The sequence below is a fragment of the Rutilus rutilus genome (assembly GCF_951802725.1).
Source record: "Rutilus rutilus genome assembly, chromosome: 21".
NCBI lineage: Eukaryota > Metazoa > Chordata > Actinopteri > Cypriniformes > Leuciscidae > Rutilus > Rutilus rutilus.
The window spans coordinates 2,752,501-2,768,583 of NC_140226.1; the positions used below are offsets into that span (position 1 = coordinate 2,752,501).

The following is a 16,083-nucleotide window of genomic DNA, read 5'->3' on the forward strand; positions in this document are numbered from 1 at the left end:
CGCTTGAGAGCGTTTTGCCAGCGTTGCGTTTTTTTCAATTGAGACGCTTTGCTTGTTATGATACGGAATATCCGTGAAAGTGTTACTAGTATCTCATCTCACACATATTTTGTTTCGGTGTTGATTCTATATTAAAATGTCGATACAATGTAACGTATTTTCTCTGGCTCTTGTTTTAAATGATTTTGTTCCGCTATTATTGCTTGTTGTCGTCCTCTGTTGACGTTGTACAGGCAGAATGTGGCGGTTGGTCGGTGTGGTATTAGTCCCGCCCCTCCTCCACTGTGATTGGACGGCTGGGTAAAAAGTGACAGTGATGAGCGCTGCGTTGAACATTCTTCAACTCTCGGCGACCTGTAAAAAATGGCGAACGCTCAGCGCTTCAGCGTGAAGAAGACGCTCAGCGCCTCGTTATGCTCACGGCGTTTTAAAAACGCGGCGCTCCCATTGAAAGCCGCGTGAAAAAAACGCTTTGGTGGACACACAGCCTAATAATATCTAATGATTCATATTAAAGGGAAAATGTTGCTAATGGCAGGTAAAGTTATGGGACGAGTATCACATTCTGTAGTTAATCCCAAAAATAAAGGAGCGAGTGGTTAAACTTCCCTGCTGGCTAAATGATCTCATCCCTCTGTGTCAGAGGAGGTTTGTGTGCGACTACGCCAAATTACTCCTTTATTGAACGTTATAGAGTGTGAGATTAGGACCAGACAAACCACAAACACAAAGAGAAGAGGAACGGGCTTCATTTAACACCCATAATCAGCTGACAAATGACAACAGTATTATGTTCAACACGCTTTACATTTTCAACGTTTCCCAGAAAAGCACAACTCCACAATATATGAACTGCTAAATGCATTTGATCTGAATTATAATGTCCGTTTCATCAAACGTGACACAAAAAGCGCAACAAAGAGCTGCGACAACAAACCGCATTATCTTTCCAGAAGCCGAATCGGGAGATTTCTTCTCCTTATACAAATTATTTGATTCCCTAGAAACAGAAATCTGATTAGGATTGTCTTTCAATTTCCTGACACTGACAACCCACTAACCTAATTACCCGCCGGTCCCCGTGGTCCCACTCTTCCTCGCAAACTCCGGGACATCATTTGATGCTCGCTAAGTCCCAGTAAAATCTCATTTCTCCCAAATACACTTTTAATATATTTTATTGATAGTCGCAGACGGCGGGGAGAGGGATAAATGATTTTGAATTATGCTAAAGATTAGATTGACTAAACGCACGGTAAATATAATTTACGTTTGGCCCAAATGGTTTGACTTAACAAGCTTATTAACACAACACACCTAAAGGACATAACTTCATTCTTTGTCACGGTATTGTTGCTGAAAATGTCTGAAACACAAAAGCGAGGACTGGTTTTTCTCCAAGATGAAACCAGTCTCCGCTGGTTTAGTTGAAAAACCACCAAACTAGGTCAGCGAAGACCAGCGAACCACCTCAGGCTGGTCTTGGTGAACTGCATTAGGTCACATTTGGCCACATTTCTCCGGTCGTCAGGTTTCCCTGAAGATCCCGTCCACTGTGGGATTCAGACGCTTCATGTCACACGCCATCGCAAAGATTCAGAGGTACAGAGGTGCCTGTTTTAATTAGAGCGGTAACTGGCGTAATTAAACAGATGCTGACAGGAATTAAACCTTGGCACTATCTAGTCTCCCGTTACACTCGGAACAAGAGGGTCAGGATGAGAGAGGGGGGGATGAAGGAAAAAAAGGCCGGTTTGTGACGGATGGATCGTGTATCATGAGGTCTTTAGATCGCAACCTCACTGATCCAATCAATACAAGTACAGTATAGACACACTATAGATACACACTCAAACCTGATCCTACGCGATCAAGAATGTGTTTACAGTTTTGTGTGCAATGTGAAGTGGATGGCTAGTTGGTTAGTCACGTCTGAGACCCATTAGTTCATGTTATTCCAGCGAAAAACTAATGTTTGTCTTCATAAAATGCTTGATTAAAAAAGCAATATCTTTTACACTGATCACTGCAAAAAATAAATAAAAATCTTTCTCAGTTTTTTTGTCTTGTTTTCCAGTACAAATATTGAAAAAATTGTATGTGTACATTTATTTGAGAAACACAATTATATGAATTGTATTAGGCTGTATTATATTAAGTGAGTTTATGCTACAAGAAAGAAAAGAAAAGAAAAAAAATGTCTGACAATTGAGTCCAAAAAATAATATTGTTTTCCTTTTGAATTAAGTGTATTTTTCTGACTGCATATTTTTCCTTGTTTTAAGCATAAACTCACTTAACTTTGATACATTTTGCAGTTATTTTGCTACTTATGTAAATGAACCTTGATTTAATATTGTATCGATATTTGTACTAGTAAACAAGACAAAAATACTGATTAAGAAATATATAGTTTGCAGTGAAAAGCCCTGCGTTTGGCGTCAAATTTCCTGTTTCTTAAATACAGAAGTAAATTATGTGAATGCCATTTCATGTTGAAGTTAAAGTCGTCATGAAAGGAAAGTTGCACTGGTCTTTTCTCTATTCTGTCATATATCGAGTGAAACGCTTCAGGAACGAGAACAAGTGTGGGCGGGGCTTGATTGTGTCCGTGGGAAATTGATTGGCTGGTTGGATGGTTGTGGTTTGCTATTGGCTGATCTCATGTGAGTGACAGGTTATAGCCCCGCCCTCGTCATCAGAGAAGAGAAGAGATGCTGCAAGAGGAACTTATTCTGACTCAAGATCATTAACACAATAATGATGTGCACCCATCAATCATTTACAGTAAACACTGCAATATTCCATTAAAAATAATTGTTGATTTTGATGTCATGGTGAGGTTGAGACAGAAAGAGCACTGAATGCATCTTTCTTCTGGACGAATCCACAAGCTGCATCAGAGGAACGAGCGGCTCAAATGGGAATATCTTCAATGAAACACGAGAGCGGTCGTCAACAAATACATCGCTGTACTTTACTTGACCGCCGGTTCCCAGCGAGCGGATCTCGAATGTCGTCTCTTCAAAGCGAGCGTGGCGCTGTGTGTGTGTGTGTGTGAGAGAGAGGGCTTAGGGTCAGCGTGGAAGGCATCCGAGTGCGGATTAGCCTTCGGGTCCGGGCTCCTTTTCCTCTCCCAAAACAACGACACACACACTTTGTCTTTTTCCCTCTCTTTCACACAATAAATCACCATCCACTTTAATTGTATGCAAGAAAATAATTACATGAGGTCAGAGCCAGGGCTGCATGATTACTCGGGATAAATTGGAGTTGTGATATCGCTCAGTGGGATTATCAAATCGTAAAATTTCTCCCTCAAAACAACAATCCCCTCTCGAGCAAAGCCCCTACAAAAGGGCCCGTCCCCGCTCCGGCTGGGGGTCGCTGGACTTGGCAAGGGCCCTTATTTTTGGTGGTCTCACCTGTTCCGGGAGCCTGTCATCTGCGAGAGGGGAAAGTGTCAGCGTGGCTGGGATGGTTGGCAGTGGCTCGGGGAGCTTAGGATGACCCGTTTTTAGCTAGGAAATTCACAGGGCCGCGTCCTGAACTCCACCTTTCATGGCTGCCGACAACCTCCATCTGAACTGGCCTCGCGTCAGCACTATTTCAAAGAGCCCTGCGTTTGGCAGCTCGAGGGCGCAAGGCGTTCTTCCTCACGTACACGACGGGAGAAGCGGGACCGTGGGGTTGACATCTAACCCAAAAACACCTGTGCCGCGGCTTCTGCTAGCCGAGCCAAACCGCATCAGGCACTCGTCCCAAACACGCTGCCAACAAAGAGGAAACTATCGCAGCACAATCCTGCCAAAGGACAACTGAATGTTGCTCGCTGTGGGTGGACGCGCTCTCAGAAAGAAAAGAAAGCGTGAAAACTGGGACTTTTAGGAGTACAACAGCTAAAACCCACATCTTTAGCTTAGGGTCAAATACTCCAATACGCAACGATAAACTAGTTACATATTACTAGGATATTGGCTGTTTATTAGTACTTATAAAGCACATATGAATGCCTTATTCTGCATTCCTATTCTACATCCCATAATCACACAATACCTAAACTTAACAACTACCTTACTAACTATTAATAGGCAGTAATTAGGAGTTTTTATTGAGGCAAAAGTCATAGTTAATAGTGAGTTGATAGTGAGGATTGGACCCTAAAGTGTGACCAAAGATTTATCGCAGTACCTTAAGGGCACTTATTACACGGCTCTGTGGAATACTTGATTCTGATTGGTCGATCGTGCATTCCAGCGGTAAGTTATTCCCAGATAACAGCCGGTGAGAACAGAAACACCGGCTCATCCGGGTCACTGAAGTCAGCAGCGCTATACACTCGCTAGGACTGTTTTTTCTTTATGGAAATTTTGCGTTTGGTGAGCTAATAAAATATATAAACTCAGTCAAATCAATATTTTGTGTACAGGTATTTAATTATGCCATCCAGTATCATGGACTCACTCTCTTATTTCATACAAACGCAGCGGCGGCCATTTTATGACTATGGTTTTGTATACTGTTGAATTATAAGACACAAACAGGTGCGATTTAAAACAGTTTAATCTGAAATCAATATCTCTGATCTCCATAATTATTTTTGTGGTGAAATGCTGTGTAATAAGTGTTATGACTGTATACCGTATCTCTTAAATGTCCGTCTAGTTTGAACTTGCCGCCCTAGCAACTGCTTTGCGTTTCAAGAGCTAATATAATATTTCAACTCAGATCAATATTTCGTGTCTAATTATTTACTTATGTGGAAAGTAGTCGTGCAATAAGCGGGATAATGTACATCCAGCCGGTTGTTATCTCAGAATAGAATAAACCCCTTCAGGTGTGTGTGTGTGTGTGTGTGTGTTATCTCAGAATAAACCCCTTCAGGTGTGTGTGTGTGTGTGTGTGTTATCTCAGAATAAACCCCTTCAGGTGTGGGTGTGTGTGTGTGTGTGTGTTATCTCAGAATAAACCCCTTCAGGTGTGTGTGTGTGTGTGTGTGTGTGTGTGTGTGTGTGTGTGTGTGTGTGTGTGTTATCTTAGAATAAACCCCTTCAGGTGTGGGTGTGTGTGTGTGTTATCTCAGAATAAACCCCTTCAGGTGTGTGTGTGTGTGTGTGTGTGTGTGTGTTATCTCAAAATAAACCCCCTTCAGGTGTGTGTGTGTGTGTGTTATCTCAGAATAAACCCCTTCAGGTGTGTGTGTGTGTTATCTCAGAATAAACCCCTTCAGGTGTGTGTGTGTGTGTGTGTGTGTGTGTGTTATCTCAGAATAAACCCCTTCAGGTGTGTGTGTGTGTGTGTGTGTGTGTGTGTGTGTGTGTTATCTCAGAATAAACCCCTTCAGGTGTGTGTGTGTGTGTGTGTGTTATCTCAGAATAAACCCCTTCAGGTGTGTGTGTGTGTGTGTGTGTGTTATCTCAGAATAAACCCCTTCAGGTGTGTGTGTGTGTGTGTGTGTGTGTGTGTGTTATCTCAGAATAAACCCCTTCAGGTGTGTGTGTGTGTGTGTGTGTTATCTCAGAATAAACCCCTTCAGGTGTGTGTGTGTGTGTGTGTGTGTGTTATCTCAGAATAAACCCCTTCAGGCTGATAAAGACCTGATCCTGATCACCCTGTCGGGTTTATTCCATTAAAAGCTGTTGGGCCCCTAAAGGCTGGTTTTTTGTTCTAAAGATCTCTTGGAATCAGCAGTTGAAATCGTGTCGGAAAACTTATTTAGGAAAAAGAATAGAACTAGAACTTGTTTAGGTAGCAAAGTTGTTTTGAAACCAAACTAAACCTAAACTGTAAAATTCCCACGATTTAAACAACTCTGCAGTTCAAAATATTTTCAACAGTTTATCAACCAAAAGTTGGTAATCCTTACAACGGCAGTCGGACTGAATGAAAGTGCAAATTCACTTATGGAAAAGCCATCCAAACTTTTCTGAAGATAGTCAGTTCCCTTCAGATAAACACACAAATAACAAGTTCACGTGAAGGGCCTAATGACATAATTTCATTGACAATGTCTTTTCAGTCAGACCACACACACACACACACTCAATGATGACTGTGGCGGGTCATGTGATTCAGTTGATGTCTACACTTTCTTCAGGCTGTGAGTGTGTGTTTTGTAGAGATGATCTACAGTGTGTCGTCAGTGATCTCGTCTCTCTGGTGGAAAACACATGTTCACGCCTGCGGTAATCCTCTCACCTGTTCAGATGAGGCCTCGAGGGAAACAACCGCCACACACACCGCTTCACACACTCGCATATGCGTGCTAGAGGAATCGCTCATTCTGCCTTCCTTTATTCACACTCGTGGTTTCAAACCCGTATGGTTTTTCTGAGATGTTGGACTGAATGTTCCAAAGTTCCAAAAAGGACACCATAGAAGTATCGTAACACACGAGTCATGCACTATACTCAAATATCACACGGGCTTCTGAAACCCTCCGATAGCTTTGCGTGAGGAATACAGCAGGGAACACTTTGATATGGTGTTTTTCCCTCTCTTTGACAGAATAAATCACCATCCACTTTCACTGTATGCAAGAAAATAATTACATGAGGTCAGAGCCAGGGCTGCATTATTACTCGGAATAAATTGAAATTGTGATTTCTCTCAGTGGGATTATCAAATCGTAAAGTCTGTGATTTACATTTATGCATTTAGCAAAGAACAAAAGCAGTTTTCTGCGTGCAAGAGTTTTAATTGATGACCTGGTGTTTCAGCTTCTCGGGTCACAGCTGATCAACACTAACTTCATCTCTGTATCTGAGTTTGAGTCGCTATCACGTGCATTTGGGAACAAAACATGCATGAGCCTTCTGCACATACCGCACCGAGAAGAGCTTATAAATCAGCTGTTGTCAACAAAAGACACGCTTTAAAGGGCTATATGTAAGAATTTTCATGCATTAATCACTTTTTCTATTGCCAATGTTGGAACAGCTGGTAACAAAACTAAAAAACCGAGACCTTCCCCGACTTCCTAGGTTGTCTATGGAAGCTTATAAATGCATAAATTAACATTATGTGAAGGACTCTGCTGGGAACATCCAAAAGATGTGACGTTTACACACGAGAGTCTCTCTTGCGTTCAATGCCACATGAAACGAATGCTTATACAATGTTCGGGATAATGCTGACAGAGCCATTCTGACCTGTAATGTCAATGTGTCCTGAAAAGAAAATGGATTCATTCAAACTATAGATTATAAAGATCTAATTATGTGAGACTATAGTCTCAAATATACTTTATAATCAAACTATCATAAAGGTGTGATGTTAATCGACATGATGAATCGCAGAGATGCTGCAAATGCTGAATAGATGTTTCTCACCGCAAATAAAAACAAAATTTATATTATTATTTTCCTTAAATACTTATTTTTCAATACAATATTGATATTTCTTATTTTGCTTAACATAATAACAGTAGTAGTAATGACTATACTTACTATATGGGGTTGCACTTTATTTTAAGGAGTCAATGTTACAGTGTAATTATATACTTAAGTACTGAATAATATTAATTAACTACATGTACTTACTATATGGTTATATGCATGTAATTATGCATAATTTACTGTTATTACTAACATAAGTAATAAGTACATGTAACATATGTAACAAGGACACTGTAAAATAAAGTGTTACCTATTCTTCTTTTCATTATTGCTAGTCATATTTATATATAACTACAACATTTTGGGCGAAATTGTGCAAGCCAAGCAAACAAGCCTTTTTAACACACTGTAAATCACAAAAAAAAAATGCAATTCGATTTCCCCCCAATTCATGCAGCCCAAGTCAGAACATATAAGTGATTAAAAGAAATACTAACGAATACTAACCATTTGAACTTATTGCTGTTGTGCATGTAATACCACAAAAGACTGAAATATCTAATAAAGCATTTAAAACGCAACAAACACTCTTCTGACAAACAAGGCCAATATATCAGACAAGCATTGAGATTGCTAATGCTACTCAGATTGCTAATGCTACACCGATGTGTCCAGCAGAGCAACACATATTCCTCAGACAGAAATCAGACGTCTCGGTGACGCTGGAGTACGTGAGTCTTGCGGGTTTAAAGAGTCTTTGGATTACGTCAGTGTAATCTCTCAATAGTATCTGTTCCTTTCTTCCCAGCTCCGATTCGCTTCCATTGATCAGAGGAAAAAAAAACCTGTAGTCCCTGACATTTGAGTCGTCTTATTGATCACTTCCTGTTTTGAGGGAATGAAGCGGGTCCAGGACGATGCAGTGAATCTCATCACTGAAAACATCCTGCGCCTGATAAGTCTTTCGTTTTATCAGCTCTGGAATTATTCGGGAAATAAGTCATTTCTCTCTCCTCGTGGTGTTTTTGTTGAGATCACATGACGAGCCCTGCACTAAACGCAGGGTTTATAATAATCGGTTTATGTGTGAAATAAGCCTGCAGTTACTTGATCAAAAATACCAGTAAACCAGTAATATTATAATATTATAATTTAAACAGCTGTGTTCTATGTGAATATATATATTTATTCCTGCTCATCAAATCATTAATAAACGTATTCATTTATTTTATAGAAAATATGTACGACAAAAGATATTCTTAAAAAAAAAAAACTACATTAACAGAACGACTAATATTTGTTAGTACTATTCAAATAGTCAAATGCATGTTTTGTTTAAATTGTTGTAGTCTAATTAATATTTATTATTATCTAAAAAGAAGAAATACAACTCACTTTTGCACATCAGTCACCACACGACATAACTAATGGGTTATACTTCACCATATCTACTTCACCATATCTACTTCACCATATCTACTTCACCATATCTACTTTACCTCGTCTACTTTACCATATCTACTTTACCTCGTCTACTTCACCTCGTCTACTTCACCATATCTACTTCACCTCGTCTACTTCACCATATCTACTTCACCATATCTACTTTACCATATCTACTACTTCACCATATCTACTTCACCTCGTCTACTTCACCATATCTACTTCACCATATCTACTTTACCATATCTACTTTACCTCGTCTACTTTACCATATCTACTTTACCTCGTCTACTTCACCTCGTCTACTTCACCATATCTACTTCACCATATCTACTTCACCTCGTCTACTTCACCATATCTACTTTACCATATCTACTTTACCTCATCTACTTCACCCTCGTCTACTTCACCATATCTACTTTACCATATCTACTTTACCATATCTACTTTACCTCGTCTACTTCACCTCGTCTACTTCACCATATCTACTTCACCATATCTACTTCACCTCGTCTACTTCACCATATCTACTTTACCATATCTACTTTACCTCATCTACTTCACCCTCGTCTACTTCACCATATCTACTTCACCATATCTACTTTACCATATCTACTTTACCTCGTCTACTCCACCCTCGTCTACTTCACCATATCTACTTCACCCTCATCTACTTCACCATATCTACTTTACCTCGTCTACTTCACCCTCGTCTACTTCACCATATCTACTTCACCCTCGTCTACTTCACCCTCGTCTACTTCACCCTATCTACTTCACCCTCGTCTACTTCACCATATATACTTCACCATATCTGCTTCACCCTTGTCTACTTCACCCTCGTCTACTTCACCATATATACTTCACCATATCTACTTCACCCTCGTCTACTTCACCATATCTACTTCACCCTCGTCTACTTCACCCTCGTCTACTTCACCCTCGTCTACTTCACCCTCGTCTACTTCACTCTCATCTACTTCACCATATCTACTTCACCCTCGTCTACTTCACCTCGTCTACTTCACCTCGTCTACTTCACCATATCTACTTCACCCTCGTCTACTTCACCATATCTACTTCACCTCGTCTACTTCACCATATCTACTTCACCCTCGTCTACTTCACCTCGTCTACTTCACCCTCGTCTGCTTCACCATATCTACTTCACCCTCGTCTACTTCACCATATATACTTCACCATATCTACTTCACCCTCGTCTACTTCACCATATCTACTTCACCCTCGTCTACTTCACCCTCATCTACTTCACCATATCTACTTCACCCTCGTCTACTTCACCCTCGTCTACTTCACCATATCTACTTCACCCTCGTCTACTTCACCTCGTCTACTTCACCATATCTACTTCACCCTCGTCTACTTCACCATATCTACTTCACCTCGTCTACTTCACCATATCTACTTCACCTCGTCTACTTCACCATATCTACTTCACCCTCGTCTACTTCACCTCGTCTACTTCACCCTTGTCTGCTTCACCATATCTACTTCACCCTCGTCTACTTCACCTCGTCTACTTCACCATATCTACTTCACCCTCGTCTACTTCACCATATCTACTTCACCCTCGCCTACTTCACCATATCTACTTCACCTTCGTCTACTTCACCATATCTACTTCACCTCGTCTACTTCACCCTCGTCTACTTCACTCTCATCTACTTCACCATATCTACTTCACCCTCGTCTACTTCACCATATCTACTTCACCTCGTCTACTTCACCATATCTACTTCACCCTCGTCTACTTCACCTCGTCTACTTCACCCTTGTCTGCTTCACCATATCTACTTCACCCTCGTCTACTTCACCTCGTCTACTTCACCATATCTACTTCACCCTCGTCTACTTCACCATATCTACTTCACCCTCGTCTACTTCACCATATCTACTTCACCTTCGTCTACTTCACCATATCTACTTCACCTCGTCTACTTCACCCTCGTCTACTTCACTCTCATCTACTTCACCATATCTACTTCACCCTCGTCTACTTCACCATATCTACTTCACCCTCGTCTACTTCACCTCGTCTACTTCACCCTCATCTACTTCACCATATCTACTTCACCCTCGTCTACTTCACCTCGTCTACTTCACCCTCGTCTGCTTCACCATATCTACTTCACTAGATATGTTGAAGTAGACGAGGGTGAAGTAGATATGGTGAAGTAGACAAGGGTGAAGTAGACATGGAGAAGTAGATGTGGTGAAGAATATATGGTGAAGTAGATGAGGGTGAAGTAGACGAGGGTGAAGTAGATTTGGTGAAGTAGACGAGGGTGAAGTAGATTTGGTGAAGTAGACGAGGGTGAAGTAGATATGGTGAAGTAGACGAGGGTGAAGTAGACGAGGGTGAAGTAGACGTGGACAGACGTGACCCTCTGAGTCTCATCTGCTTCTCTCCTTGAAGAGCCTGATTGATCTGGCGCTCACGTAGCGTCGCGACCGAGACACAGTGACCTTGCCATCGAGGAGAGACGCGGGACGACAACAGGATGACTTTTCACAACGTCATATTCATTTGTGAAATGTTTTTATAATAACGATTTATATTGATTTTTTTATCATAATGTTTAAATATTTTCATAAAGTTGGAAAAGCTGGTAAAACTGGATTAGCATGAACACGAAACTGAATGTGCTTCACAGCGGTTTGACTCCGAGGACGTTCAGTAACTTGTGGACTGAAATGATCTTTTATGAGGAGCAGAGAACAAACTCAGCCTGTAGAAATGCACACATACTGAATTACAAGACATATTTTCATTGCTGTTTGTGGCTGTCCTTATTGACTAGATGTTATATTACATCATATCATATTATATTATATTTCATGATATTATATTAAATAATATTAAATGTATATTATATTATTATATCAGGGTTATTCTCTAGCTAAAATATTTTAATGAATTCAAAATGAAATAAATCAATAAATAACTGAAAGCATAAAAATAAAATGTAATTCAAAATATTAACAAAAAAATGACACTAAAATAATCCTATATTATATATGCCATTATATTTTATACTATACTATACTATACAATCATTCTGATTGGTTTACAAATGTTTTGAAGATTCTATTCATCAAATAATCCTGAAAAGTAAAATGTTTGAGTTTTGTAAAATACATAAAATTTCCACAAAAATCTAAAGCAGCTCAACTGTTTTCAACATTGATAATAAATGTTTCTTGATCATCAAATCCTCATATTAGAGTGATTTGTGAAGGATCATGTGACACTGAAGACTGGAGTAATGATGCTGAACATTCAGCTTTGATCACAGGAATAAATGACACTTTCACATATACACATGAAACCAGCTGATTAACACTGTAATATTTCCCCCCAGTTTTACTGTATTTCTGATCAAGTTTTGCAGTTTTGATGAGCAGAAGACACATGCACAGATGTCAGTGTTTCATCTGAGTGTTTAATCTCCATCTTTTACCTCGACACAGGTGATTCATATCTGACAATCTCTCCCTATTTTCTGGGCTCTTATTCCTCCAGATAATATATTTGCATTAATTTTTCATCAGCTAGTAATGCGATTCATTCTCGGTGTCTCGTGCAGAGGAGAGATTGCGTTACTTCATTGAGCTCTCCGCACAGACGGAAGCGCTTTCACAGGCACAGATGGATTGTGGGTAAAACACACCATTACAGACCTGGTTTAACTCCAGCACACATGCTCTTATGTTACTCCGCCATACGCATTAGTCGACACACACTGCAGAAAAAAAAGAAGAGTTTTCTTACATTCTTAAATCAAGATGCTTTTATCTGACAAGCAAAAGGACATCAGATATTAAGCCTTGCTTTTAAAATGAAAATTAAGTGAGTTTATGCTAAAAACAATGCCAGTGGAGTAAAATGATAACACTTTAGCTCATATTACTTAATGTATTAACTAACAATGAGCCATACATTTTTATGATATATGTATTATATGATATATGTGTATCATAACTATTCATGTTAGCCGAGGTTCATTCAATCATTTTAACAGATACAACTTTGATTTTAATAATGTAGTTCTATTAGCAAATGTTGAAATTAACGTTAACTAAGATTATGAAATGCTTCACAAGTATTTTTCATTGTTAGTTTGTGTTAACTAACTTGATTATGACAAATAAAACCTTATTGTAAAGTGTTTCCATAAAAAAAAAATAATAATAATAATTCAAAGGGAAACCAAGTTTTATGTTCCTGACCTCATTGGCTGATATTTCCTCTTGACTTCAGCTTAAACTCACTTCATTTTATTGCATGTTTGAGAAAGCAAGACTTGTTATTTTAAGCCATTTTGCTTCTCCAGTAAATGTATCTTGATTTAAGAATGTTTCAATATTTGATCTGGAAAACAAGAGTGAGAAAATCACATTTTGCATTGCAAAAAAAAAAAAAAAAAAGGAAAGGAAAAGGAAGAAATATCTGTGAGTGTATTTGACTGTCACCGATTTCCCACATGACAGGCCTTTAAAAACGCATCCGCAGGAAGAGAGCTGAGATGTTCGGAAAACATTTAGCGGATCAATACGTCGGGGAGCGAGTGTGTGCTCTGGGACACGAGCCCTTCCAGCCGGAATACTGTTACACTTCTATCAGTCAGACGCGCGGGTCGAGCGATTCAGCATATTCCTGTGTCTCTGCCCAACACTAGCGGCCCGTGCCAACAGCGCCTCGGCTCCAGCGGGCCAGCGGAGCGCCAGCCAACTACATCTACGGCTCTGACACGGTGTGTGTGTGTGTGTGTGTGTCTCTGGCGCTCGCTGAACCTGATGTGTGTTTGAGCAGATATAGGTGCCGGTAAAGATGCTCCGCAGCATGTGACTGACTTAAAGGCCAACACATGGCATTGCAAAGTGACATGTGACCCAATGAACGGTGAAACACACTTCACACATGTGCATCAGTGTGTTTCTCAAGACCTCCTGAAGACACACAAGCTTGAAATCGTCTGCAAAAACATTGGCGTGTGTTTTTTTTCATGGCAGTGTTGTTATTGTTAACTAAAACTATAAAAAAAAAATAAAAATAAAAAATATATATATATATGTGTCTTTTTTATTTATTTATTTATATATATATATATATATATATATATATATAAAAAAAAACGGAGAAAATGTAAAATGACAAATGTTGCCTTGGAATAAAATTACAACAAAAAAAAGTTACTGAAATAAAATAATTTTAAGTTTAAGTCCTGAAATTACTAAAACATAAAATTAAAATAAAACATTAAAGCTAAACACACACACACACACACACACACACACACACACACACACACACACACACACACACACACACAACCCTAACCCTATAAACAAATAAAAATTAGTTATTAAAATAAAAAAATTAAAAAATTAAAATAAGTTACTGAAATAAAATAATTTTAAGTTTAAGTCCTGTAATTACTAAAACATAAAATTAAAATAAAACATTAAAGCTTAACACACACACACACACACATAACCCTAACCCTATAAACAAATAAAAATTAGTTCTTAAAAAAAAGTACTAAAATTACATTTTAGTTACAAAACTAACATTTATAAACGCAATAGAAATTTGTATAGTTTATGAATGAAACCTAAAATTGTAAAGTGTTACCGTTTATATCGTTTTAAAGTAACAAAATCTATATATTTTGAAATGATTTTAGTAAAAGAACTATAATAACCCCGGACCGAAAGATCAGCATGTAGAACGAGCCTCTCCCAAACATGCAAAGATGCCGTGACCCCAGCGAGATCTCCTCACCTTCCTTCAGCATGCCCACTTTCAGACACTTCATGAAGCGGCACGCCTGACACGACTTGCGTCTCCGCTTGGTGATCTCGCACTCGTTGGTGGCCGGACAGCTGTACTCGATGTTACCTGGAGAAACACGGAGAGGAGAGAGACAGCGTGAGGCCAGAAATAACCCCAGCAAAACAAGCTAATGCAGGAGAGCTTTACAACACCGCACTGCATCCATCAAAGCCATCAAAAGAACACTCTATAAATCACTTTATTTATAAAATCATCTTTTACTCAATTTGATAAATTGCTTGTGGCCGCGAGACACTACAGAACAGGGACAGCGTGTGCCGGGAAGATGAAGAAACATGAGGCAACAAAACAGATGAGACAGGATTCAAAACCAAAGCTTCTATTCAAATCACACCTCGCCAGATTACATTCTCACATTCAGAGCGCATGTCCGGCGGCTTCACGTATCGCCGTGGCGAGACCTCTTTTGCTGCGCCCGCTATTTACATAGAGAACATAACCAGATCCTGATACATTATTCAAGCTGAGCACTTCAGCGCTTGATACCTGCACAATAAAAGAGCCGTTTGAGTCGCATTGTGAGAGTAACAATAGGCAAAGTGCTTGATACACTCGGCCATTCTGCTTGTGTCCATGTGCGTTTAACTGCGCGAGGCATTTCAATTAGGACATGTATGGGTAATGGCAGGAGAGGAGGCTAAATGCAGAGTGACAGTCGGCTGCGGCGCTCTTGCTCTCCGGCGAGCGTGTGGTCTGAATGTCTATGCGCTCGCTCGATTTATTCAGCCTCGTCTTGATCGGTGTGGTGAATAAAAACACTGAACGGCGGAGTGCGGGACGCCGCCGGGATTCACCAGGAAAAGAACAACATCTCTGTGTCCATGAGTGTGTGTCTTTTAAAGTGACCATGAAATCAATTGAATATTACAGTTTATTATAAATGATTTATCGGTGCGCATCGTTATTGTGTTAATAATCTTGAATCAGAATAAGTTCCTCTTGCAGCATCTCTTCTCTTCTCTGATGACGAGGGCGGGGCTATAACCTGTCACTCACATGAGATCAGCCAATAGCAAACCACAACCAGCCAATCAATTCCCCACAGACACAATCAAGCCCCGCCCACATCTGTTCTCGTTCCTGAAGCGTTTCACTCGATATATGACACAATAGAGAAAATACCAGTGCAACTTTCCTTTCATGACGACTTTAAATCATAAAGCTTTAATTTTATACGGGCAGCCGCTTCTCTTTTGTTGACAGCAGCTTTATAAGCACTTCTCATCACAAGTTTGGGAAGATGGTCGGTGCATGTTGTGTTTTCAAATGCACATTATAAGCATCCAAATCAGCAGCATTTACTGTGAATCGAGCCGCTGAAAACACCAGATCGTGGAAATAAACACAGAGCCGCTTCACACCGTGAATGCATTTATTGCGGACTTTAAAAAGTGCAACGTGGCCAAATTAAATGGGTTAGGTTCT

General features: G+C 39.7%; 1 protein-coding gene across 1 annotated transcript in view; it reads right to left on the reverse strand.

Annotated features, from left to right (window-relative positions):
• esrrb (estrogen-related receptor beta) overlaps nucleotides 1–16,083 on the reverse strand; it is an 82,129-nt gene that overhangs the window by 26,346 nt on the left and 39,700 nt on the right. The window contains exon 3 of the mRNA XM_084394042.1: nucleotides 14,587–14,703. Within this exon, the coding sequence (XP_084250168.1) occupies nucleotides 14,587–14,703 (117 nt within the window). The remainder of the gene's footprint in view (nucleotides 1–14,586; nucleotides 14,704–16,083) is intronic.